The sequence below is a fragment of the Filicampus tigris genome, chromosome 15 (assembly GCF_054856515.1).
Source record: "Filicampus tigris isolate MCC_2025a chromosome 15, RoL_Ftig_1.0, whole genome shotgun sequence".
Classification (NCBI taxonomy): domain Eukaryota; kingdom Metazoa; phylum Chordata; class Actinopteri; order Syngnathiformes; family Syngnathidae; genus Filicampus; species Filicampus tigris.
Genome location: NC_141231.1, coordinates 7759301 through 7787118, shown reverse-complemented (window position 1 = coordinate 7787118; position 27818 = coordinate 7759301). Strand labels below are relative to the sequence as shown.

General features: G+C 41.2%; 1 protein-coding gene across 5 annotated transcripts; it reads right to left on the bottom strand.

The window, feature by feature from the left end:
- Nucleotides 1–878: 878 nt before the first annotated feature.
- Nucleotides 879–22685, bottom strand: shc3 (SHC (Src homology 2 domain containing) transforming protein 3). 5 transcript variants are annotated; one of them, XM_086053714.1, is made up of 15 exons: nt 22581–22685; nt 21618–21667; nt 18883–20250; nt 17932–18795; nt 14455–14525; nt 12666–12729; nt 11335–11454; nt 10128–10181; nt 9999–10050; nt 9795–9924; nt 9256–9409; nt 9087–9180; nt 7975–8157; nt 6422–6729; nt 879–6131 (listed from the first exon to the last, which is right to left on the bottom strand). In XM_086053714.1, the coding sequence occupies exons 4-15, from the start codon at nt 18484–18486 to the stop codon at nt 6003–6005; spliced, it is 1914 nt and encodes a 637-aa protein (XP_085909840.1). In that variant the 5' UTR covers nt 18487–18795; nt 18883–20250; nt 21618–21667; nt 22581–22685; the 3' UTR covers nt 879–6002. The 5 variants fall into 5 exon arrangements, with proteins under 5 accessions (XP_085909840.1, XP_085909837.1, XP_085909836.1 ...); XM_086053711.1 differs by having other exon boundaries at nt 17932–18792; XM_086053710.1 differs by having other exon boundaries at nt 17932–19952; nt 20016–20250.
- Between the last annotated feature and the right edge of the window lie 5133 nt (nt 22686–27818).

Below are 27818 nucleotides of genomic sequence, written 5' to 3'. Positions count from 1 at the left end.
CCTTTGTACATCTCAACACTAACAGCATCATGCTTGAATGAAAGGAGCTGCGGTATGGTAAACCATGACTATTGGTGCGAGGGTGCCTCCTGCTGTCTGTTGAAGGAAGTAAATATTCTTCAATACTGTACTGGACATTTCTGCGGATAAACTTTCAAATTACTATTTTAAACCAAAATTAACTTTATTAAGTTAATTTAAATTTAAGAAACTTTAAAAGCATGGAGCTACACTTTTGAGAGGAATGTGATTTTTTTTTTTCCTTTACGAGCACGTGAAGAGTAAAAGAGTGGTTGTTACCTCATGTGGCCAGCAGAGGTCACAAACAATCCCTGTGATGCAATTCAGGGTCAGCCTTAAATCTTTGATGAAGATAACTTCAAAATAAACTTCACTTCACTTACAATGTGGTCATGCACACCTTTTCTGTCAAAACAAAAAAAAAACACGTGTTTAAAGATGCTACATGTATATTGCATAAAAGCATCAATATTTTTTGAAGACTCAATGAAAATATTAAAATATTTTGATTTTAAGATTTAAACATCTAATAAAAAGTACATTTGATATGAACAAAAGCATATCAAATAAAAAAAAACTCTAATTTTACAGTCAATTTAAGTTAAATGTATGGTAAGAATCAAATAAAAAATAATCCGTTTGAGAATGGGTAAAAAAAAATGAAATAAAACAAATGAAATGAGAATAACCCATAAACTTTGAAATACAAATTAATAGATTGAATAATTGAAAAAAGGAAATACAAATGACATTAATACATTTCAAGCCAAAGCAATCCGGTTAGGTTAGTTTGAACATTTTTTTCCATTTCTTTCTTTTTTTAAAAATACATACCACTACTAGAAAGCAGAGGTTCGACACATTCACGGTTTTATTGCCAACAGTCATACAGAATAATGTGAAACCCATACAACCAAAAGATTAAATCTGTAAACATCTTATGGACTTTGTGTTTTTATGTCCTCGTTTCTCTCACTGTCCATTTACTCTTCCAAAAATAGTGACCTCTTGTTTTTTTGTTGTTGTATAGTGTGGGGAAAAAAGGTTACATTTACACTCAATGTACTGAATATAATAATAACAATAATAATAATTGAGGGAGAGAGGTGTAGAGCAGCAACACGCAGCAGGGCCAAAACACGAGCTCCACAAGTGGAGAAAAGGCATGCTCCATATTGAACATCACCTATTGCACTTTGAAGGGAAAAAACATCCAGTAATTTGAACAAAGAAAGGCACATTTTCATTATCAGAAAGCCCCGCTAAAGACGCATTCTCCTATTATTTGCCTTTAGTTTATTTCTTGGGATGAAACAATTCAAACGTGTTGTACATTCCTAATATTTTACCTTTTTTATATATATATATATATATTTTTTTAATCATCGCTGTCCGTCCCAAGAAAAGTTTGGAGTGGCGTGGTTTTCATTATTAGAAGCCCAATTAGGTCATCTCTTTCAAATCAAGGTAAATGTCTGGATTCTTTACTTCGAAAAAAACATTATTTGCATCCTTTTCTTTGTCGTCTTTATAAATGAACGGGAATACATAAATTAATAAATAATTCCTATTAGAGAATTCCAAGCAAGTTTCAAAGTTGGACAACTTCTATGAGAGTCGATGGGAATATATGGGAGATTAACAAAATTGCAGCCCCAGTCTACAAAGGGAAACTTTAAGGAGGAAGTCAACCCCAAAAATGTAAAAGATAATGTTCTATGCAGTCCCACTAAACATTCTTGATTAATATTGCATTTGCGGAACATGAATTAAGCGGTAAAATCCACACGTTTTTAGCCATCTCAGCGGGCGGCCATTTTTCCACTTTCTGTCAACTGAAAATGACGTCACAATTGCTCAGGGCTCAGTTAACGACCAATCATGGCAGATCTTCATAAAACAGGTAGGCCATGATTGGTCGTTACCTGAGCCCTGAGTTTGGATTTTGCTGCTTAACCCATTAAGGACGGGAGCGCATAACTCCGTTTCTACCACTAAAGCCGGGAACGCTGTTGCGTGTTTCTCCCTTTTAAGCCGGAGAGCGTATACATCATTTTCTTTTTTTTAATCCAATTCTCGGTCTCTTAGCCAATGAAATGCATCAGAATATACGTGTGACGGTGTCGTGAGTTGTCGGAGCAAATCTGGAATTTTTTCGAGTAATTGCGGACGCCGTCGATCGCGGGAGCTCTGCTATAAGTCACCGCAGTGATATAGACGACAAAAGCTGTGAAACCATCCAAACGTGATGTATGGTTAAGATATATGTTCGTAGACAATGACTATTTCAACATCTTTGTAAGAGAATACAGCATGATAATTACCACTCGATTATTTTTGTATTAAATATAATGCTTCAGTTCAATTGGGGGGGCGCTTGGAGTTATGCATTGGATACAAAAAGTCTACACAATCAGCTTGAAATGCCAAGTTTTTGAGAGGCAAAAAAAATGAGACCAAGGTAAATCATTTGAAAACCTTGTGACCTATAGCAAAACCTAATTGACTATTAAACAGCGACGTGGCTGTGTTCAGAATTACGCAATGAAACACATTAAATGGGAGTCGACGCATACCTGCCACCATTTAAAGTGCCTCCTATTAACCCCAAACATACTTCTGCTTTTCCTGCCATTCTTGAATGCTTTCCAAGAAGCCTGAAGGTTTTTTGTACACACACTTGCTGGAATTTCAAACTGTTCATAATGCCCTCCAACTTAAGGCCCCAGTTCTATCTGAAGAAAAACAGCCCCAAAGCTTGACACTGCCTCCAACATGCTTCACTGTAGGTATGGTGGTGTTTTGGTGATGAGCAGTGTTGTGTTTGCTCCAAACACCTCTTTTTGGAATCATGGCCAGAAAATTCAACCCTGGTTTTTAATCGAACCATTACACATTTTCCACACATGTGAGAGCGTGCGCATTTGCACAACCACATTACATCAGTTGTTTATTTTTACCTCCCCTCTCAAAAAGATTTTGGCTGTCAATCAAGTTGTAGAGGTTATAGGTTGCATTCATGGTGGACGAAGTTTTGATATGATTTATCATGGTCTCATGTTTTATACCACAAAAACCTGACATTTGAACAGGGTTGTAACAGACTATTTATAGCCCATGTATATTGACCATTCTAATTTATTTATAACTATAGATATTTATCTATTTTTTTCCAATGGATGTTTAAAATACCACTTACAAATGAAAATATGTTTATTTAAAAAAATCACGGAATATAGGCTACATTAATTAATAATAAAGCAAAGTGACCAACTTTGACTACTCCCCCCAAAAATTCCCACGCTTATCTTGCCAGAAGATTGTTTAAAGAAGGTTTTCCCGCCACCAGCCAATTCTGTTAAGTGGATGTGTTACGTGACAATCGTACTGTACACCCTCTCCCCTTGCAGCAAAAATACAGGCATTACATTGCATCGGTCTCATCAAAACCCACTGAAAAGCATGCTGATTTTGGTTCGACTGCACTTGAACACAACTCCACCCGTTTGCTATTAATAATGGGCTGATGAAATAATCACGTTTTTGCTACTATTGAGAGGAAATGAGGACAAGTTCTAGTAGAAAGACTGTGCTGACACCTAGAGGAGGGCCTGCTTCTTTTTCTTCTGTGTCTTTGGTGAGAAAGCAAATGACGTCTCATCCAACGCTGCGATTGTGCTATTCACGTGTGGTCATTAAAATAGTCGCAACTTAGTAGTGTTCAAAACAATGTGATCCTAGACCCTCCCCCCGAACCAATCACCAACACCTACAAAAGAACTCAAATCGTGCAAATCGAAGCGGGATTATTTTACAGTGTTAGCCCACACAAGCCTGGCGCCTAGATAAAGGGCATCCATGTCATGATTTTTAGAAATCATGCAACCCAGTGAGGCAACGAAGGAGGAGTATTAGGGCTTCTCTGAAAAACAACAACAAAATCATTATTCTGAAGAGAAAAGAAAAAAATAAATACAAAAAAAAATACACTTAGAGAATAAAATGGAAATATTGTAAAAGAAATTAAGTCAGGGGAAAAAAACTAAAGACATGGGGGGGGAACAATGTTTTTAAGAATAGCCATCATATTGTGTGGAAAAATAGCTCTAACTTTACATGGAAAAGTCATAAAGTCATAATATTCCAAAAAAAAGAAATAAATTCTTAGGAGAAAAGCACATTGTAAATGAGACTAGAATAATTATTTTAGGTAATATTTTAGATAATACAGTACCTAATTTTCTCACTTAAAAAGTTGTATGATGAGAATGAAGTTTTAATTTTGTGAGACTTTAAGTAGTAATGTTATGAGGGGAAAGTCTGAATTTTATATTTAGTGTATTTTATATTGTGAGGAAAACAGAAAAAAATACACATTATATATACATACATACATATATATACATACATATGTATATATATATAAATATATATACATATATTTATACATATACATATATATACACACGCACACACACACACATAGATGATTTTGCAGGAGAGAGACTAAAGAATTAAAGATAGAGAATAAAAACAGAATAAAAAAAATATGTGCAGTCACACTTTTCAAGCATAAACATAAATTTGGGAGAATTCAACACTTGTACTCCCCCCCAAAAAATGTAAGTCATAATATTCTGACTATATTCTTGTTATATTAAGGAAATTAAATCTTATTAAGAAGAGATGTGTTAAGATAATGACAGTTGCTGGGGTTCCTTTTTGTAACATGGGCACTGGACTTTTTACTCGTAACATTAAGAATATTCTCTGACAGAAATTGGCCTTTATTCTCGTAACTTTACAGCTTTAGTCTTAATAAACTACATTTGCAGCATTACAACTTTTTTCTTTGTTCCTACAACTTCACTGTCATAACGTTTTAATTTCCCTTGGAAAGCCTAATTGAAAAGAAATTTTAAAAAACAGTAATATGAGTCTAAAGTCACAGACCCAGAATACAGTTGCAATAAAAAACAAGGTCTGAATTTTACGAGAATTTTTTTATGAGCTTAAACTGTACTTTTACAAGAAACAAATTATTGTAAGATAAGTGTTATATAATACCTTATAAATAGGTTGTGACATTATGAGAATAAAGTTGTAATTTTACAAGAATAAAGCAAATATTTCAATTGAAAGATTTTTATGAGGGAAAAATAGAAACAGGAGAATAAATATTACATTGAATACAGTATTTTTAAATGCATATGCATGTCGCATAAATCAAATACCATTATGACTATATTCTTATAATATTAAAGAAAAATTCTTTATTTCATGGGAATAAACGTTTCATTTTGTAAATTACAACTTTTCTAGTCAAAACTTTAAGAGTTTTTTTTTTCTGAAAATGGTATGACTTCATAAAGACTGGTAATATTACAACTTCTTTCTCTTTTTAAAAATATATTTTGTGTCTTTTCAGCGTGGCTCCTCCACCTGTCGCATGGAAAATCTGAACTCACCTTTAAAGCCACAGAGAACACTATTAGGGATGCGTGCAAGCATTCCGACTACGACAAAGCGGCATTTTTCCTCCTTTACAAACAGCTTTTGTGTTTGGGGTTCTGGCGTTTTGGCTTTTTTTTTTTGTTTTGTTTTGTTTGTTTATCAGTAGAAATGTGGTTGTGCTTGGCAGACAAAAAGTAACATTTGTAGCTTTCGTACTCTAAAATACTCTGGTCCACACCTCGTCAAGGCTTGAGTTGTCTAAACTACAGTATCATATTGTTTGAAACACCAAATTAATATATCATGAGTGTCCTATACTATGTGTCTTCGCAAAAATATAGCATTTCAGTGGTCACGATAAAATAACAGTTCTATAATAAATATTCTTTTTTTTTTTTCTGCGTCACCCGAGCGCTATAGACTTTTTTTTTTTTTTAAGCAGCTGCCCTCACGCTTCAAGTTTCTGAGAGAGCAGGAAGAAATGTTCATAGCTTCACGTTTTCACATGGTGCATGGCGGACGCAGGGTCACTGCTTCCATACGACTGGCTGAAGCAGACACAGTTCACTCCCGGCTGACACAATTGGCAGGTTGTTGTCGCGGTGATGGCCAATCAGGTGGCTAATGCTGTCAAACACGTGATCTTTCGTCCGAACCTTTAAAACGGATAAAGATTCGTTAGTGGAACAGTGGTTAGCACGTCTGCCTCGCGGCACGCTTAAATTGTATCTAAAGCCCTGCTGTGTGGAGTTAGCATGTTCGTTCTAACCTAAATACTCTTCACTTTGCGTACTCCAGAGTAATGGAAGACTCTAAAATCGGCTTTTCATGAGGGTGACAACATGTCAGTATGTGTCTGGCAATTGACTGGCAACAAGTCCAGGGTGTGATAAGGACAAATGTTTTTTTTTTCTTTTTTCTTTTTTTGTTTGTTTGTGAGCCTCACCGTGCCTTCAGGGTCCACCAGTAACAGGTGCTTGGCGATCCCGTTGTGCATGCCGGTCAGCACGTAAGAGCCCGGGTTGGTGGCACTCTTGCGCACCAGGAAGTCGCCGTCATCGTGCAGCAGTTTTTCAGCATCGCGCCGACTCATCTTGCCACGGTACCACGCCTGACCCTCCAGCTCCTCCTGCGCCCGGAAGGCGATGGAGCGCGCCAGCAGCGGGCTGGAGTTGTCTACCGACGTCGCCTTGTGCAGGGCGGTTACTTGCGAGGGCGCTTGCGGCTGCGACTGGATGGCATCCTCGAAGGGTTCTGCTCCATATTCATCAAAGGACACATATTATTACATTTTTCCAACAATTAAAACAATTTGCAGGTGTCTTAAATTGTGCATATTATGGAAAATTGACTTAATTCTAATATTATCGGGTGAAATATTTATTTCTTTTATTTATTTATTTTTTTGCTTTGTGCTGCCAGTCAAAATATGAGGTAGCTTCGGTTCGTTGGCGCAATAAAGTGAAAAAAAAATTTTGAGTGGAACCTTTCACAAACACCCTTGTTCACGAACAAATTGGTTTACGAACAGCATTTTCGGACAAATTTTGCTTTGCTTCACAAACAATACTTTTAACGATTTTAGACCGGCCCACTAATCGGCCCACATGCGTGTGACATGCTAGCGAGGCGGCCAAGTTTCATCTCAGCCTACTAGGTGAAAGGCTTCTTTTTAGGCTTGTTTCTACTCCCCCAACGGCGAGAGCGACAACTGCCGCATTGATTCACATGACGGACGCATTGTACTGTTGGCGACAGGTCTGCAACATATGCTACGCACACATCAGGAATTGTTGCTGCTCTGACCAGTCCATTATGTCATATGTTGCGATAACATGCAGTTTCCCACACGGAGGAGAAGAATGCACCACGCAGCTCGTTGCTGCTGCAAAGCAAACTAGTTTGGCAGCGGCGTATGTGTAAAAAGAAGCTAATCACCCACGTTCCTCCTTAGTCGCCACCTTCCAGATCGTTTTCGCAATAAAATTAAATGCATCGTCTAGTCATCTCGGTCCCTTTATGGTTGTAGCAGGCACGATATCCATTTCCATGTCTTTTTGAAGCAACGCCCCCCCGACTTGGAACGTTACTGTTTCAAAACAACTTGTGTCCACGAGTATAGTCAAGTAATTGTGACAGCTGAACAAGAAAGTGCAAATATTTGTGCCATTGGGAAGACCTGGAAAGCATTATGGTTACGGCGGCATTTGGTGAGCTCTTTGTGGCAGGTGTCGCCATGTCTTGTCCGTAATGAACTGTTCCTTCTAAAGAGCTGTAAACACTCTGCTTTGCAATACAAGGGAATGGGGTCCCGTTCATGTAACAAAGCACTGTAGTATGGTGAAGCACATTTTTGGAACATAAAGATGGCACTCTCTGCCACAAGTCAGTGATGTAATTTTACACTTCATGGCAGATGTCGACCCAAATGTGTATACAAAGCAATTCAAAAGTCCTTCTCCCATAACATGTACACTTTAAACACCGGGAAGGACTTACTCATGTCAAAGAGATCCGTTGGAGGGTTTTCCCTCGCCGCGGCCGCCATGCCTTTGGTCACGTGTTCTGCCTCGGCCTGCAATGCCGCCAGGACTTGCTCGTCGATCTGCTGGGTGTTCATGTATGTGGGCATCTCCGCTTTTGTCACCGGACCTTTGCTCTCACTGATTATATCCAAGGACCCTGGAGAGGAACAGTCATAGCAATGGTACTTTATAAAACAGAACTGCATGGCTGGGACAACTGCAAAGTGGTCCACCAGGCATCTTTCCAATGGAACCTCTCAAGTCGAACGCCGCCAAATTTGGAGTTTGTGGTTTGCTATTTTTGGGGGGCATTTTGTGTTACCACTACAGAATGGTACGGACAAGTGATGACAAAATGCAAAAATGAACACGCCCCCCCCCCTCCCCCCCAAAAATAATCCTTTGTTAACTTTGGACATTAATTTTTATCATTGAAAGTGTTACATGTTATGCCACCTTGCGTCACATGACCCGCTTTGTGCCATTTGGCACCTCTGCCCTACCTCAGCAATACATGCCGCGCACACAACAAACTGTCACTGCGCATAGACCGCCGCGGGCATCATCTCCCGTGATTGGTCCGTTTGGTCTCATGCTGTGATGACATACTCAGCTTTCCCTGACTAAGTTCCACAATACCGATTGAATAACTTTCATTTAGTGGCCTCACATACCACAAACGCCACCGTGGATTTTGCTATGCAATTAAACGCATCATCTGGTCATTTTGGTCCATTTGTTCCTACATGCAATCTTCCACGATCTCACTTGTCGTCGCTTTGATCCCTGTTCCGCAAAGTAAGAGTGGCTACTCAAACTGGGCATAAAATGCAGAAAAAACTCCACCCTGTGGTATCCTACCCAAAATCAGCCACCGATCACACACTTTTCCACAAAAATCGACCGATGTGATCCCTACATCGTTCTGTCCATTATCTAGAAGTTTGCAGTAAATTCCAATATTTCAGAATGAAAAAGTGGAGAAAATAGAAGCACACTTGCCCTGGACAAGCCATACATTTTGTCCCTTGAGTTAAAACATGTCAACTGAGTAAAAATGACCAGTAAAACAAAAAATTCTACTACCTTGTTGGATGAAGATAGACTTTCTCTCCTCTGTCCAGTTTTCTCCACAATGCCTTCCTTGGTAATAGTTCTGATCCACAGAGTTTGAGCCCATCTAAAGGCAGATGATCTGATTTTGGTACGTTTGTAACTGTTAATCTGTCATTGTGGTTAATGCAAGATAACGCACCTGGTTTCCGTCTGAGGGCGCATTCTGATTGGTCAGCCGCGTGTCGATGAAGCCTCCGGGGGGCGGCATCTTCCCGGGGATGTTGTTGTAGTACGGATGCTCCACTGACTCTTCTTCCTCCTCCGTCCACGGCAACTCCTCCACGTTGAACACCCTGCATGCAAGTACACACATGAATTTGTTTTGGCTGATTTAATACTATCACCACAAGTGCCACAAAAGTCAACTATAAAATCAACAGTGTTACTCTAAACAACTTTGCAGCTGCACAGAAGATTGTGAGCAGTCTCCAAGCGCTCTCCGCAGTCGCACAGAGCGCATATTTGGCTTTTGATGACTTATAGGTCGGATGTCTACCGATGAGCGCAACCTGAGCATTCATTCTGTAGACGCATTGAATACATAATCGAAAAACAGATTTGTACTGTTCACATTGCATTAAAAAAAAAAAAAATCAAATACATACGGGCAAAAAAACCCAAAATAAAACGAAAAGAAATTTGAATTGACCTGCAGTGTGAATGTCTTAAAGTACTCACCTGTCATGTGCGGCGGAAGTTTTGCTGGAAGGGCACTGCATGTACTGCTGGAAGCGAAGGTCAAAGGCTTGGCCGATGGTGCTGATGACGTCCTGGGCCAGCCCATCCGAGCACTCCAGGATGTGACACGCTAGGTAGAGACATTCAAAAATCCTACTACTAATAATAATGAATGTACCACAAGTTAAACGATTTAATTCATACCTCTTCTGTTAACAGGATCCTTTGCCACATAGGCGACAAAGTCCGTTGTGTCCTGAAAGATGGACAGAATAATTGTAAGAAGTGGATTTTAAGAATCCATGCACACTTATGTCCCTAAGAGATACTTACAGGGTCTCCACCGGATGCGAAAGAAATGGACTGCATGTGATGATTGGCTATGATCTGTACGATAGAAAAATACAGCAGGTAAAGACATTTTCATATTGTTTGTAAACAAAACGCGGCAGGCTACTTTGGGAGACAGAATGCGACTCACACTTCACACATTCAAACTACGGCCGTAAAGACGAAGGCTAAAGTCATCATTTACCCTGTTTTCTTGCTCTGCCTTGGTCAAATGACATGTAATGGTTTGTTTACTAGGAGAGCGTTTGAGCTTTCGCCACATGGAAGTATGTGTGACGTCAGAGTGAATTGGTCTATAGTCATATTGATACAATGGCCATATCGGGAAGGTTACAGCTGTCAAAAAACACTTTTTTTTTTTTTTTTGTACCCTCGTTGAGACATCGAGATGTGACACAGCCGCTGACTAACCTTGCTACAGAGGAGACACTCTGTATTAGCTTTTATGACTCAGAGTATTATTTTCAAAAAGGTCCAGAGACAAAGTCGTGCAGTATTGACAGTTTGATGCTCATCAGAACGGTTATCTCTAAAATGCTGTTACATGCTAAATTTGAAAAAAATATATATATATTTCTATGAAACGTTGGGAGAAGAACCGATTGCATATTAGTGCAAAGATTCAAGGCTGGTATTTTTTTCCATACACTTTTTAATGTTGTATCTGAACATATCTGTTTAGGAACGTGGGGCCATCAGATTCAGCAGATGGCACTGCATTGAAAGAAAGCTTGTGTGTGGAAATATGTTCTATGTGCCTTCACTAGTCTAAACATGACATTCTTATTAAGATTGCATTTGTGAAATATGAGTTAAGCAGTAAAATCCACTCGTTTTTGGCCATCGAAGGGGGCGGCCATTTTGTTACTTCTGTCAACTGAAAATGACATCACGGATGCGCAGGGCTCAGGTAACGACTAATCACGGCTCACCTGTTTTCTGAAGATGAGCCATGATTGGTTGCTATCTGAGCCCTGAACAACTGTGATGTTATTTTCAGTCGACAGCAAGTGGCAAAATGGCCGCCCCTGAGATGGCCAAAAACAGGTGGCTCTTACTGCTAAGCTCATAATCCACAAACGCAATATTAATCAGAAGGCTGTGTTTGGACTCGTCGGCCTGTAGAACATATTCTTGTAAAGAAATTTTGGGGGGGTTGACATCCTATTTAAATATATTTCCACCTTACTTGTTTGCAGTCCGGCGTCATGAGGTTGAGGCTACTGGTGGAGATGTTCAAGTTGATGGACATGCCGGCAAATTGCAGATTGCTCTTCCCCAGGATGCTGGAAAGAGCTTTGGATGGTGGCTGACACACAATAAGAATTCAATTAGAACAATAAAGTGTGTTAAATCCCATTAGAACAGTGTTTCCAAACCTTTATTCCGACAAGGCATACATTTTACATTAGAAAGAAAATCTCTTGGCGCGCCATTTTAAATAGTATCAGAAAAAATACACTGGTCCCGAATCACTGCGTTAGAGCACTCATTTAGAACACGTTCAAAGGCAGGCACAATGCTCTGGCTAATAATGGGCGACTGTGAACGGTTGTTGATCGGGTTGAGTAGAAGGCTGGATAAAATTGTCAAAAAGAAATACAGAAAGCTCCAACGGATGATGACGTCACTGTGGTGCTTTTGTTATTTCTCTCGTCCACAACCCAAATAACATGAACGAATGTGAAATATGAAATAGAGCAACTAGTGTTGTGTTTTGTTTTTGTCTAAGCTGGCATTTGAACGAGCACTATACAGAATGCAGGCCGATGCTTCGTTTCACAGCCAGCGCGGGAAGCGTGTGCTGTGTGAGTCATTGAGCAGCCGTGTGCGATGAATGCAGCGTGGGATGCAGCATGTCATGCCCCTGCACTCACACGTTGGCGCACACACGCACAGACGGACATGCGGTGCTGTGTCTCATTATTTCTCTGCTCTCGTTATCAGGACATGTTATTCGCCGTTCTCCGGCCAGGAAGGATGAGAGGAAGACGACAAGCAGAGGGGCCATGATGCTATAAATAGACTCTAAATGAATATCTAATCATGTTTTATTCCACCAACACTCGTTTGCATACGTGACTACCTCCCATTCTGCCTGCTTCCCTTTTTTGCCTTCCACGGCGTCTTACTTTTTGGCTTCCTCCACTGCTTCCGTCCTTCCAGAGTATCACTTCGTTCCTTCCCCTCTTCTCTTTCTCACTGCCACCTTCATGCCTTCCACGCGTCTCACTTCTTACCCATCTTTTTCTTGACTTCCACAATGGCTTCGTGGCCACCACACTGCCTGACTTCGTCAATATCTTACTTCTTGGCCTTCAGTGTCTTACTTTTTGGCTTCCTCCTCCCTCTCCTCTTCATCCCTCCCACAATGTCTCACTTTTTGTTTTCCTCATTGTCTTACTTCTTGCCTTCCACTGTGTTCTACAGTGTTCCTCATCCCTCTCTTCAAATCTGCCCTCCCTCCCCTCTTTCTTGCTGCTGACCCTACCCTTAGTGTCTTTCTGCCCGCCTACATACCTTTCGCTTCCGCAGAGCTGCTTTGGTCCCCGGAACAGCCTCACAAACCAAGCTGATGGCCTCCCTGGAGCGATGGAGAAACAACCAAAGACAATAGTGTCAATAGAGTATTATGATGTAGTAGTAATAATAACAATAATAATAATAACAACCAAAATCTTGAAGGTGTTATAGCAACAATGTTGGCAAAAGTCACAGAAAGTGGTATTAGGGACAGAGAGAGCAATTTAAACGTTTGCAAGCACTGGATACAACATTCTAGAAAGGAGACAGGCATGCGGCCCTGCCGGCTGACATCGATGCAAGTGAAGCAGAAAAGTGGACACGGCACAAAGCGCGTTGCTGTCAACTTGTCGTTCAATAGTTGCACAGATATAAATAGAGGCGCGCACAACAGCGCACGAAAACAAGGCAGGACAAGAAAAGGTTCTAATTGCCACCAGATTGGAGTAGACATTCTGAGGTAGGGGGCTGGTTAAAGATTAAGTCAACCCCAAAAATGTCTTTACAATAGTATATTCTATGCGCCTCCACTTGTCTAAATATGGTATTCTGATTAATATTGCGTTTGTGGACTATGTGTTAAGCAGCAAAATCAACCCGTTTTTATCCATCTTCGGGGCGGCCATTTTGTCACTTGTGTCGACTGAAAATGACATCACAGTTGCTCGGGGCACAGGTAATGACCAATCGCAGCTCACCTGCTTTCTGAAGCTGAGTCATGATTGGTCATTTTCAATCGACAGAAAGTGGCAAAATGGGCCGCCCCTGAGATGAGCAAAAACGGGTGGATCTTACTGCTTAGCTCTTTTGATTCCATAACATATAAATAAGTCTGCAGAATCGTTGTTCCTGGATGCCATGACATATTAATATGTTTTGAGTGTTTTTTGAAACAAAACTATTGAAAAGGGCTTGGTGCTGGTCCCCAATGCGTATCAAGGCTTTGGGAATGCTTTCAGTATGAAAAAAAAAATCACTATGGGAAGATGTAACGTGCACGTGATCGTGGTGACCACCGTATGTGTGGAAAATTGAATAGAATTCCCCAGAACAATGATCGAGTGTCAATATACAGTCAGACAGGAGAGAAGTGACTACCCCTTTTAGAGGCGTCAACATGCACAGTTCAGTGTTTGTCTTGCAATAAACTGTTATTTTGTGTCAAAGCGCCATTTTTTCATGTTCTTTATGATGTCATAAAGCAATGTTTAGATATTTGACATATCACAAAATTTAAAAAAAATGCATTGAAGTGAAAGTTCTGCTTGAAATGCATCCTTTCAGAAAAAGCTCTTTTTCTCAGAATCTTTCTTGGAAACAACTATTTTCAAGAAACTTACCAATGTTCAACTCCTGTTACTAAAGAATGGTAAACGGTAGAAACATACTTTTCTGATGAAAGAATAGGATCAAAGCCTACCATGTTCCATGTTTATATAGCTACAGAACTATATTTTCTGCGGGCCTTGAGTCAAACTGGTCAAAAATGGCTGGCAACGGCAAGTGCAATTTTTTTAACATAGTCTGGCATTGAATGAGTTAAGTCATATTCCACAAACGACATTAATCAGAATGCTGTTTGTACTAGTGTTACTGCATTGAACATATTGTAAAGACATTTTTGGGGGTGACTTCAACTTTAAAACGATGCAGTAAGTGTAAAAACCGTACACACTTTTAACGTCTTCTTGATTATCATCATTGTTGACGCCTCATAATGTGAAGTCAGGTGTAACGACAGGTTATGGTGGAGTTATAAAATTAAAACATGGACTTATGGACTTACCTTGTTATTTGAGATCGTGTGGTGAAATCTAAAGATCTCATTGATCGCAGCACTTCAATACAACCCAGATACTGGAAAGAAATGACAGAAACTTGTTGTAAAACTTTACATCACCAAATTTTGCAAGGCCTCAACTAGCGAGCGTATTAAGATGTGTTTTGCTTTTTCATGGCTATTTCGCACTATTTACAGGGGGTCCTTGGTTAAAGATGGGCCCAACGTGACATTTCAAGGTTGCCAAATGTGCGCAGGGGACTAGTTTCCGCCGCGGCGTAAGAATGCTGTCTCACAGCACAAGAAGGCAAACTCAGTACCTTACTATGTTTATTTATTTATTTGACTGTTTTATATTCACGACTAAGAAGCATTTTCCATACAAATACGCGCTGTAATTCTGACTTAACCGTTGCGTTAGTGAGAGACTATGTTACCTCAGTCGGAACTGAACTCATAAACAGAGGGCCACCGTATTACAAAATTTGGAGCAAGCTCAAAAAGGGACAGGGAACTTAAGAGGAGCCACTGTATTTTGAAATGAACACAGCAACATTTGAGAGACAAAGTTGCAGCACGGTTGGGAAAAAAAAATATCTACAGTATATTGAATTCTGCAGTGCTATTACACCTCATGAAATCCTGCTGTAATCCTCTTCATTAGCAGCCACCTACTCACACAGAGAACAGGCCTGGAACACATTGTGCTGATGATGAGTGTCGCATTCATCGTCAGGTCTGTAAACAAAAACATTTCTTTCGCCCCTCGCCGCTGAAGTTAGCCGTTATAAACCTCATTTGGAAATTGGCGGCCAGAGGACGGCTTTTAAGTGCACTTGTCTGCACTTGTCCATTTTGTTAAACAAAACATTTTTTCTACACCTCTACGTAAACTATTATAGTATAAATAATGAAATAAATACATTTTTATAACCCCCTAAAATATCAATTACAACTAAAAGTGCTAATATCTAAATGTATGTGTGAGTATTACATAATAATAATAATAATAATAATAGTAAAAATAATAATAGTGGATATTAATTGAATAGAAGACCCTAATTCAGCTGAGTGAGGCTCTAGCTCACCCAATAAAGAGGATAAGCACTAGGGCTGGAACGATACACGTTTGTCCCAATGACCAAGGACCTCAAATGTTCCGAAAGTATATAGAACGTGCAAAACATAACATCGCATAAGGTATCGAAAGTATCGGCATAAAAAATATCACGATACATCGCAATACGATATTTTTTCCCATCCCTAATAAGCACTAAAGAAAATCGATGAATGGATGGATGTAGAATGGTGTATTTCAAGCTCAGTATGAAAAATAAACATGATATATTCATAATAATACAGACGGAAATACCATTCATGTTCAAAGTGGGAACGGACGAGGCCTTCATTTGTACAAATGCATTATTAGTAAATCCATGTCTTGCGTGTTCTTTAGGTCATAAAAATGCAGAGTGATAGCCCATTCACATTATAAGCAGAAAAAAATGAATATAAGATAACCCAAAGTAGCAACAATGAGTTGTCCCCTTTCATGGCCAGAAGATCAACCAGCATGTCTACAAAGAGGTCCTCTGGCGTTCATTCAGTGCGCGACAAGAGGCTGCTTCACCATGACAATGCGCCTGCTCACAATTGCTTGAGAATCTGACAATTCCTGGCTTAGGCTGCGTACACACAGAAGGATTTTTTTAATCTTAAAAATCTTTGGCAGACCCTATATATAAAAATTTTTAAAAAATCAGGTATTTAACAGTTTTGGTCGTATTGTGTGTGGGGTGCTCAGATAATCTCAACACATCTCCCCACACACATAATGTTTCTCTTTCACCACCGGTCAAGAATCCCGTCCTCCAAGGAAGAGTTCTCACGTGATCGCACGTGATTTCCCAAACACGAAGACGACCAGGCTCTCAAAAAAACTGGAGGCTCTGTTATCATGGCCAGTCAAAGTCTGGCATAAGACGCAGTCAAAATCTGCACCCCTGGTCAATCTATGTGAGGAAATACTGAATAGTACTTAAGAGACGTGTCAGAAAAGTTGCAGGACCGGTGTCACTAAAGATATATTACAGATCCAAATTCCGTATACGTTTTCCCTTTCCAAGTAACCCCCCGGGAGTGTGTGACATTCCCCCGCCCTCCATAGCTGGCTTATGGGAGAGGAGGCCTTTATTTGGACAAATGCAGTTACAGTATACTAAACCCAAGTGTTTTGTGTCAATGCTATGGCTAGATGTGAGGTATTTTCCCAAATTCATGTATGATTTGGGCTCCTCAGCTGTGAAAGCCTGTCATAAAGGGATTCATTGATGTGCATGTTGTGGATGAGATCAATGTCCGTTGGGACTAATGGCACATGATGGGTGAGGGGGCGCGACCATGTGACGCTAATTTGAAGCGACGTTGAACTCATAGACCTAAAGCCTAAAATGGTAGACGCGTTCATTGACAGTGACTGGCCTTAATACGGTTAATGTGACACGGCACACAGACACTTTGTGCGACAACTTGCCACTGTTCTCTTATGATGCCTTACGCAAATTAAAAGAAGAGGAAAGAGAAAGACTTAAAAGTAAAAGAGAACATTTTCCATTTTCCATTGACTTCACACATCAGCATCATCAGTCCCGCCGATGACTCATTGCCGGCATGATGACATTCACAGCTCAGCGCCAATGTGTGCTCCTTTCAAATTATGTATGCTTGGCGTTGACATAGGATGCTGTCTTTTTTTTTTTTCTTTTTAACCCCTGCTGTTAAGCTAATACTGCTACAGCCCACGGGGGAATAAAGATATCGGCATGGTTACAAAAGCACAACACAGTACACGGAGGGGCCACTGCAAATATGGCGACGATATCAGCCGCAGTTCACCTTCTACAGGGGGGTTTCCTGATATAATGGCTGATGATGGTCAAACAGGTGTACTAGTAATGTAGTGCTTCACGTAGCTTTAACATTCGATGGTCACAATTCACAAACAGAGCCATCTGTATCATGACTTGTTTCTTCCAATACCGTATATTGATACATCTGTAACAGATGATGTGATATCTACATATTCACATAATATCTCACCAAATATTTGAATGGACGATTTCCCTTTCTCGGTTACATAGACACTGGGAATGATTGTATCATGTGCATCCGCCCCAATATCACCGTATCGTGATACCGGTATGGCGAGAAGAAATATTGTACCACGTTTTATTCTGACAGCCCAACTTCTACCGGCAACCAGTACAGGGTCATTGGTCAGCTGGCTACAGCGCCACAAAAACCAGAACAGGGCTGGCAATATAGAGAATGGACGGATGTGAGCATGAATGGTTGCCTGCCATGACTGGCGACCCAATCCAAAGTGTAGTCTGCATTTTGTCCAGATGTAAGCAGTCGAACATGACAGCGGGTGTAGAAAAAAATGGATGGATGGGTGTTTGGTGACCAACATTCACCACCTACCTTAACGATGTACGTCACTCCAGGCCCAGAGATCTTCTCACTGGAGTGCAGCCACCCTCTGAAAGGTTTGCCCACCGGTCCGCCGCAACCGGGGTTCCAGTCCTCGCCGCCGGATGGAAGCTCGTCCAGCCTGCTCTTCTTGCTCATGCCGGCGGCAGGCTCCGGCGTTGACAGGCAGGCCGCCGCCCCTGCGGCCGCCACTCCGGGGCTCGACCCCGAACCGCCGCCACCCTGCAGTTTGGCCACTGCCAAGTCCTTGACCGCCGAGGGCAGACCCTTGATGCCAAGCAAGCTGCCCGAGTTGCTGAACTTCAGGTTGGACACCTTGTTGATAAGGGTGCACAGGGGCGTGCCGCCATCGTCCGAGTGGTCGTGGCCGGCAGCGGGGGCGCCGGGAGCGTTGGAGGCGGCCAAGGGCTGGACGTCGGCCGGGGGCGTGTAAGGCGTCTCTGGGCTGGCCGACACCTTGGGGTTCATGGACAAGCCGTGGACGATGTCATCGACGGACGTCACCGACTCATTCCTGAAGCGGTTGTATTTGGTGCGGTGAAGCATACCCTTCGGCCTCTGCTCTCTCACGGCGCCTCAAGCGACACGCACCGCCCGCCTCTTTGCCGCGATGATTACCCTCTCCTGTAACATGGCAGCGGCAGACGTGGCGTGCGGTGGAGACGGTGGCGGTGGCAGACGTTTCGGAGCAATCGCAGGCCACCTCTCTCGATTCCTGATCGGTAAAATCCGGCGCTTCAGTCCAGTCAGAAGAGAAAAAAACGGCGGAAATCCATGGAAACGAGGCAGAGGAGGATGGAGAGGTCGTTGTTGTGGTTTCCAGTGGTGATGCTTCAGCTGCTGCTGCTGCTGCTGCTTACAACAACAACGATGGTGGGTTCTAGCCTCTCATAAAAAAAAAAATTAATAAAAAAAAAAAAAAAAAAATGAAAATCCACAAACCGCGGAGAAGATGATGGCGACGGAATCGAACTGGCTGCTGCCTTCCTGCCTGCCTGCCTAGCTGCTGCCGGCTCAGAGCTGGAGCATGACTCACTGATGTGAGAAAACCTTCTCAACAAAAGGCTTGCTGAACACTGCAAATCACTTCCTGTTGGAGGGAGGGAGGCTCAGAGGGGAGAGGGAAAAAAAACTCCCACTTACCGCACTCTAGAAACAATCACTTAGTAAAATCCCACAGCTGTTTAATGTACTTGAGTTTTTGTTATTTATCCAAATGTAGTTGCTGTTTATTTCATTATTGATTCAACTTAAAAATATAAATTTATTAATGGAATAATGTGAGGTAGCTCGATCATCTATTGGTAACTGTTTCAGTTCATGGTAAAATGTAATTGTGCAATATCAGGACATTTTGCATTAAAAAAAGGAATTCCAATGAGGTCATAGGTGCAGTTAGACTGCTTTGCAGCTATTTAAAACACTCGCTTCAGAGGAAGTAAAATGCAGTTAAAAGAACAGAATTGAACTAAACTACATTTGTCAGCCATTTCAAAACACTGAAGAAAATCCATCACCAAAATAAAATCTGGCTCCCCATAATCATAAGGAATGAAGTGAAATTGAGAACTAGGAGTTTAAACAAGGCAAGCAGAGCGATGAGGATGATACAACCCAAATAAATCCGCTTTGGACGTCATCTTCCTCAGGCGAGGATGAGTCAATGAAGAGGGAAAAAAAACGCAAAGGAGAGTCTTCTTATGAGCGCCACCACCGATGGTGATGATGAAGCATCGGCGGTCACCGTGGCAGCAGAGAAGAAAGCGCGCAGTTCCACACTCACACGCACAAACACAGACCATTCATGTAAAAAATGTCCTCTAGCCTTCTAGAACGGGAGCGAGCGACGCTCATTCATGAGCAGCTTCCGCTCTGGCTCACTCTGCTGCATTTCGCACTGCAGTCTCCCTCCCCGACATGGCAAATACAGAAGGCAGGAGGAAAAAAAAGCCTTCTCCCCTCAGAAACAAAGGGGGGAAAAAGCTCATTTAAAAGCACAAAAAGAAAGAGGACTGGGAGAGACAAAAGGCAATGTTTATAGTTCTGGTTGTGAATGAAATAGCAGGTTGGCATACCAACGTTTCTGTGAATGAAAGCAAGGCCGCTCCGCTGCGCCGCTGCTGCTGCTGCTGCTGCTGCTGCTGCTGCTGCTGCGCCGCCGCCGCCACCGCTACTGCAAGGCAATCCCTCAGGACGGCGTGCTCCCGTCCAATGAGTGGCCAGCTGGATGACTCATTCAGGGAAGGCTTGCAGGATAGTGGGAGAAACCATTCCCAGGCAGCGCAGGTGATGATGGTCTCATTTTTCACGCTAAAAAACAAAACAAAAACGTATTAACTAAAACACAAAACATCAGATTACATGTCTTCTTCTTAAAAGACATGTTTTCATCACAAAAATTAAGAAAAACATTCATGCCAGAGTACTAGTAAAACGGCACCCCCTTCTCTATCTACAATGATTTTACCTGTAACCATTATTAGCTCACTGTTTTCAATTCAACATTCGAGGGAAGATTTCATTAAAACATTTACAGTGTGTGCAGGGACATAAGAGCATGTGCTGTTGTTGATTTTCTATATTTATCTTTATCACATTTCTACTTCTTAATGTGCTTTGGATTGGTCTGTATTGATAATGCCACAGCAGCACGCCTGGTGAGCATGTGTGACTCAGAGTTGAGAGATTCTGGGTTTGAATCTCAGTGGATTTTCTATGTTGTTGCCATACTTCCAAAAACATGTTGATTAAAAACACCAAATTGTTCATAGTGTTTATCTGGATGTTCCCTTCGACTGGCTAGCCATCAGTTCGGGGTGCGCCCCGCCTCTCGCCCAAAAGTCAACTCAGATAGGCTCTCGCTTACCGCCGACAATAACGGGGACATCGAAAATGGATGGATGGATGGATGGATGAATGGGTGGATGATACCGCCATTTCTGTCTCAAAATGGTTGTTTCCCACTCTAACAGAGAACCCGTTAAATTGCAGGGTGCATTTTCCATGTGAGCAAATAAACGCCACATGTCAAATAAATGCCTTCCTTTCCCGCCTCAAGAGAAAAACAATGGTAATATTTTTTTTAAATGACTTAATATCCTCTATATGGTGGTCCCCAAGGTGGTGTCCGCGGGCACCAAGTAGTCCCCAAGGACGACAAAAGAAGGCTGCGGGCCTGTTCTAAAATTAGCTCATCAGTGATGGGACTTTGTGATTTCTTCCAAATGACGTTCAAGTGATCATTTGAAAATGTAAACACTTAAAGAAATATAGATAGTGTTGCATTATTGGTATTCATCTCTTTCTTTTAAATAATTGTTGATAACTAGTTTGATAAATCATGAACATGTTCAGTGTCTTTACATAGATTAATTCATCTATCCATTGTCCAAACAGTTTATCCTCACAAGGGTTCCGGGCATGCCGGAGCCTGCGGGCAGTAGGAGGGGTACACCCTGAATTGGTTGCCAGCCAATTACAGGGAACACAAAGACAAACAAAGATTTGCACTAACAATCACACCAAGGGACAATTTGGAGTGTTCAATTAGCCTACCATGCATGTTTTTTGGGGGGGAATGTGGGTGGAAACCGGAGTACCGGGAGAAAATCCACGCAGGCACGGGCAGAGTATGCAAACTCTTCACAGGAAGGCTGGGGCCCGATTCGAACCATTACCTCTGAGATGTGAGACAGACAGTTGATCACGGTGGTGCCCCATAGTAGAGCTGCATGATATTGGGAAAAACATGCCATATGGTTGTTGAATATAGAGATATCGGTATTATTGCAATATTTAACATGTAACAAAAGATAAAACATTTTTATTATCTCATGAAAAAAAAAGTTTTTCCATGCAGCGAAATAATCCAGGTCAATGTGTTCTTAGCTAATTAATTGTAATTACCCTAGATAATGTTCAACTATTGGATGGCAATACACATTTAAGTTTGCGTCTGACTGGCCAAATTCAGATAAAACCATACAATTCCATTGCGATATGCATATTGCATGGGCCAATATCACGATTTATATATTTTGATTATATTGGGCAGCCCTACCACATAGATTAATTTTGTTCATTATTAATAATATACCTTTTTTTCATTTATCAGTACCCAAGAATTAGATCTCAGTGTAAAAATAAAGGTTGTTGACCCCTACTCTCATGGACGTTAATGAACAAACCAAAATGAGCCTATAGAAAATGATGTACAATACTGTGCAGAGAATCTTGGTCACCTGCTATTTATTACATTTACTGTAAAGGATGAAACATACTCATTTATCGGTAATAGATTAAACACACAGTGAGCTGCTAATAATAACTATTTCCTCACAGCCTGTGTGATACAGTGTCTCCAGATCGGAGTGCAGTATTAATATGAGTGAGTGCTTAAAATAAAACATTCACAATTCACAAAACAATGAAATCTCTGTTTATATTATAAAGAGAATAGCTATGGATTTACCACATTTAAGATCTCAAAAGCAGTAAGCCACCTTTCACAAAAGTTCGAAAAGTACGCTCGCAGCACACATATGATGTTCTTCTACTATAAAATTATTTGACAGTCCATAAAATTTCGCTAAATATCTTTAAAGACCAGAAACTACAAAGATTAGTTGTGCTGTACTCACCTGCTCCGTTGCGAAACAGCCAATGCCACACTCATGTGACGTTGATTATCCAATCAGAAGTCATGTTGAGTCTATACTAAATGGTGGCTCGTTATCGCGGTGTCTGATGGCGTTTTGGTTCCAGGATTAAATTTAAGAAAAACACTTAAAATCGGAATATTTAATGATCTAGTAGCTTTTAATTATTTAGGGTCAATCAAATAGGAATTGGGAAGCTGAACAGTCACTAAAATACAAATGAAAAATCATCCACTATAGGCAGCTAGTATAGGACCAAGGAAGGTAGGCTACAAAGTAATTTTAAGCAAATAAAGCAAAATTGTCAGCACAGGGCCTGTGCGGTGATAAAAATTACCTCAAAAGTCTAAGGAACAGAGCTTGTCATTTTACAAAAAAAATTGCGGTCTGTTTATCGCCTACAGCCGGGGTTCCCCCATCCGTTTATCCGCTATTTTGTCCAGCCGGACCAAATAGTAATCGCCTATAAGACGGTCCGACTATCATTTTAAACGGGCTTCCGTTGGCGTTTCCGACAAGATGGATGAATGGAAGCAAAGGATGCACAAATTAAAACCTGTTCTGAGGTGGATGGAAGGAGGTAATAATAGAACGTCAGAAAAGCAGGTTTAGGCCAAAGCATGAATAAAAACATAGGAAAAGTTGTAAGGAAAGAAAAATAGTTTTTAAGCAAGGGAAGGTGATGCAAAAATAAAAACAAAATCTGGCAAAAGGAGGGTAAGGAAGAAAGAAAGAAAATAGTCGGTCAGAGGAAAGCACAGATGCTAGTTTAAGGAAAAGAATGAACAAAACAGGGTTGGAAAAAAGATGGAAAAATAGGTTTAAGTTACATAAAGATTAAATAATGTTGTAATAAAATCAGGTGAAAGGGAGTAACGGGGAGGCATAAAAATAGGTTAAGTGAAAGAGGAAGGAGGTAAGGAGGATGAATGAATAAAAAGCAGTTCTGAGTCTATGAAGGCGGGGACGAGAGAAGGTCGGAAAAGATCCCAGGAAAACACCCTTTTTCATGAAAAACGTGTCTTTATAATTTAAAATAAATAAAATTAAATTAAAAAAACACTATTATGTTGTAGTTGTTGTTCTTTATCTGGACACAAGAGGGTGCCAGAGCAGCATTACATACAGAACGCGCACAGATTTTTTTTTTGTTTTAATGCACAAGCACACATTTAAATTTCCTTTATTCCCGCATTGAAGGCACATGGATATGTTGGAGAAATGCCACCAAAAAAGGGAAAATGAAGCGGGTAACACAATTGGATTAAAGTGCCACGTCTGAATGCTCCTGTAAACTAGCTTTTTTAAATGCAGAATTTGCATACATAATCACACCAAGCAAGCTCCATAGAGCCTCAAGTCCTCCATTTTTATAGTCCCGTGTGTTCACCTTAAGTCCCAGATGTGTTTGCTTTGCGTCCTGCAAAAAGACCTGTTTATACTGGGACCTCCAGGCTGTCTAGTCGCCCCAAAAACTGAAAAAAAAAGGCACAGGTTTCCACACCTCCAATTGTGAAGTGATGCTTTGTGGCCTTTTGGCAGCATTCAGTGGCCATCACAGCTTTCCTGTGGCGTGGACAAAGAAGAGGTAGAATGAGCAGTCGAAACAAGAAACGCAAGGCCGTAGATGACCTCAATGCATCCCTTCAGACATACTCCAACTGATTTTTCATGCAGAGCAATGCTGCTTTTCTGGTTCGTGGCAAAATGCTAAAATCATGCTGCATTGAATGCATCACATTAGCAAGGCTAACAACAATGCAAGAGAACAAACGTCTACTGTATTTCCTTCTTTGCTATTTCCTTCCCGACGTAAGGAGCCAGCGTTTATTCAAAGGGACTAAGGGCCACTTCAGCAAAATCTAATATGTTTATTTTTGTCATTTGTTGACATACATCCTCAGACGGCATGAGGAATTGGTCTCTTGTTGTATTTAATTCTCGGCATAAGGAGACAGAATTTATCCAAGAGGGCCGTAGCATCAACGTGGAGACCGTGGAGCACAATATTCATACCGTTACAATATTAACACAGTATTAGGTCTGAACAATTTAGATAATTTAATTGCATTATTCCCCCTTAATATTACGATTTAATATACGATTATTTTTTGAAGTTCCTCTTTCAATGTATTTTTTAACAGACGCAGAAGAGGAATCTGTATTTTCTGAATCTGTACAATGAACAACATCAGATTTGTTATACATACATTTCTTGGTCTTACAGGTGAGGCTTATGCTAAAACAAAGGCGAATGAACTGTAAATAAATCTTTGGGGAATAATAGTGTAGTTCCTCATTAAGACAATTTGGCAAATGGGGTTACAGTACACGATTAGAAAATGTAGCAATGAATAAAGCAATTAAAGGAGCTGGTTAGGTGGCAGGTTAGAAAGAGACACTTGCACCTACCCAGGACTTCTCCCATCTTTTTAGAAGCTGCTCATGCTGCCTGAGCGCACTCTTCCATTGGTTCAAATCCCTGGATGGAGCGCTCTCCTCATCTGTCGAACAACCAACAATCTCATCACACCAACCGTGACTCAAACGGAACGAACGTCCCCATTGGACAAACGATACCTCCGACGGCAAGGTGGAGGTCCACCTGCGACGCGTCGCTCCCCGCACCAGCCTGGGCCACGCAGCCGTAACGGGCGTCCCGGAGCAACGGCCCCGTCCGGAGCTGGCTGCTCACTAGTATCGTGTTCCCGACCAGCGGTAGACGGTACTCTGTTACGGCTGTATCCGCACTGTGCCCATTTATGAGCCAGTCAATTTGGATGTCGCTAGGACCTGAGGGACACAAGGGGACTTTTCATGTTGACCCAAATTACATTTGTAATAGTGTTCCCCCGCACATTCGCGATGTTCTGTTTGTGGACTGGTTAAGAGTTAAGTAATATTAGCGGACCTGGATATAAGCTTAAAGAGGATTTCATATCTTGCAGAAACAACAACCGAAGATGGTCCCATCTGATCATTCTCTGGTTTAATCAAACGGGAATTATTTCCTCAAGCACTAACCGGTTATTTTTAAGAGGATCGAAGCTCAAGGCCTACCTTTTTAGTTTGGCTTTTAAATAATTTAAGTAATTTATCTTTTTCTTTTTATTGGGGATTATTTTTTACATTATCATATTTTATCATACTGATTTTAGTTCTTAGATTATATTACTGTTTTGTCTTTTAGTTTTGTTGTCTTCTGTTGTTAGCTTTTAGCTCCAGTGTTTTCCCAGGGGGGACCGCCGCGTTAGGCGGGGTGTGGCTGCCCTTCCCGCGGGGGGCGTCATCGCAGGGGCTCCTTAGGTCCAGGTGATTGGGGGCCTCCACACTAGGTGTGGGGTCTCCCCGGCTAATCCGGGCCGGGGGTCTCTGTGATGGTGGCACTCCCCGTGGCCCGTGGACTGTCATTCCCCTCAGCGTGAATGAGCCCCCCTAGGGTACCCTTTCCTCATATGGTTTCTCTGTGCCTTGTCATGTCTTTTTTTAACACACTATCAGGTTGTGTGCTTTGTATGTATGTGTGTGTGTGTGGGTGTGTGTGTGTGTATGTATGTGCTAGTGCTGATATACTGTCGGACATATGTCTATGGGTTTGTTGGGAGGGAGGGCGGCATCGGGTCTTCCTTTTATGTTGTGTTTTGGACATTTTTATTGGACAGCACTTTGAGTTGCATTTTTTTTGTATGAAAAATGCTATATAAATAAATTTGATTTGATAATAATATAGGTGGGCATTTTACAAAAGTTTGCCGGTCCGTCATTCGTCATCCGTCATCAGCCTGGGTACCTGTCCATCATCCCATCTATTTTTCAAGCCGGACCAAACTGTAATCGTCTGTTGGTCAGTCCATAATGTTATTTTAACCACGCTTCCTTCTGTAAACATCAAAGGTCTGCCAGTCTGTCTATCATCAACCCGGAAAAAAAGTTCAACAGATGAAAAATACATTATATGAACCAATTTTAATTAGAATGGTAAAGTGTTTGCTTACCTTAACCAAAACACTGTCACATTGTTGCAAAAGGTACAACACTTGTGGATTAAAATGCTTCTAGACCTTGCAAATCGAAATAAAACATAAATTACAATAAATGAATGAGGGGTTTTCTTCAAAATGGTCTTCTTCATCTTTCTTCCGTCTTTTAGCGGTTGGCAAACAACTTTTAGTGCAATACTGCACCTTGTGAAATGTGGGCTTGAACAATACTGTTTCAAAAGTTTCACAACCTCCTAACCCCACTCTTTCCAAAAATAAAAATAGAAATGTAAAACTTAACTAACAAGAACTTTTTTGTACAACTCTCTCTGTTCAAAGCTAATGGTACTATATTACTTCTTAGATAAGCGGTGTGGATAATGGATGGTCAGCCTGAGAAACTAATGATTCTCTCGTTGGTGCATATCGCCACCTGCTGTACATATACAGTCAATGCAGTCAGGGTCGCGTTTCAATCTATCTTTAGCAAAATGGGCGTCCTTCAATAATGGACTCTGAGGTCCGTTCGAAATTGACCAGGTTAGTTATGATTACGGGCAAGGCGATGGTCGACTGGTTAGCACGTCCGCCTCACAGTTCAGAAGTCGTGGGTTCGATCCCGGCCCTGGCCTCCCTGTGTGGAGTTTGCATGTTCTCCCCGTGCCTGCGTGGGTTTTCTCCGGGTACTCCGATTTCCTCCCACATTCCAAAAACATGCATGGTAAATTGATTGGACTCTCTAAATGGTCCCTAGGTGTGATTGTGAGTGCGGATGTTTGTCTCTGTGTGCCCTGCGATTGGCTGGCAAACGTTTCAGGGTGTCCCCCGTCTACTGCCCGAAGACAGCTGGGATAGGCTCCAGCACCCTTGTGAGGATAATCGGTATCGATATTGGATGGATAGTTATGATTACACCGACGGCCGAAAACCCACTTCAGTCTGTGCTTAGTCCGTTTATTTTTTAAGTTTCCCGTCTATCATCTAACGTCAGCAAAACAGGCTCGATCAAACGGAATGCCCACCTCTGAATATTATATATAGGGGTGTCAAAATAGTGCATTAATTACGATCAATTAATTACAGTCACAGTTAAAGCAATATTTTATTTAATCACAATCTAATTTTTAATCTCTAACTTTAATTTTTCTGTATGATGATGATGAGATCTGTTTTGATGCATGGGCCTTGTGCTTGAGTTGTTGGGGCTGAAAAACAATGGTCAGTGTCACACCGTGAAGTG

What these genes read in the sequence shown, in the direction of transcription:
- shc3 (XM_086053714.1), bottom strand. Translation starts at nt 18,486, where the DNA reads ATGCTTCACCGCACCAAATACAACCGCTTCAGGAATGAGTCGGTGACG. An exon ending in CGCCCTCAGACGGAAACCAG is followed by an intron (nt 9,181 to 9,255) that starts GTGCGTTATCTT and finishes ATCTGCCTTTAG; the next exon opens with ATGGGCTCAAACTCTGTGGA. An exon ending in AACGGATCTCTTTGACATGA is followed by an intron (nt 6,730 to 7,974) that starts GTAAGTCCTTCC and finishes AATATGGAGCAG; the next exon opens with AACCCTTCGAGGATGCCATC.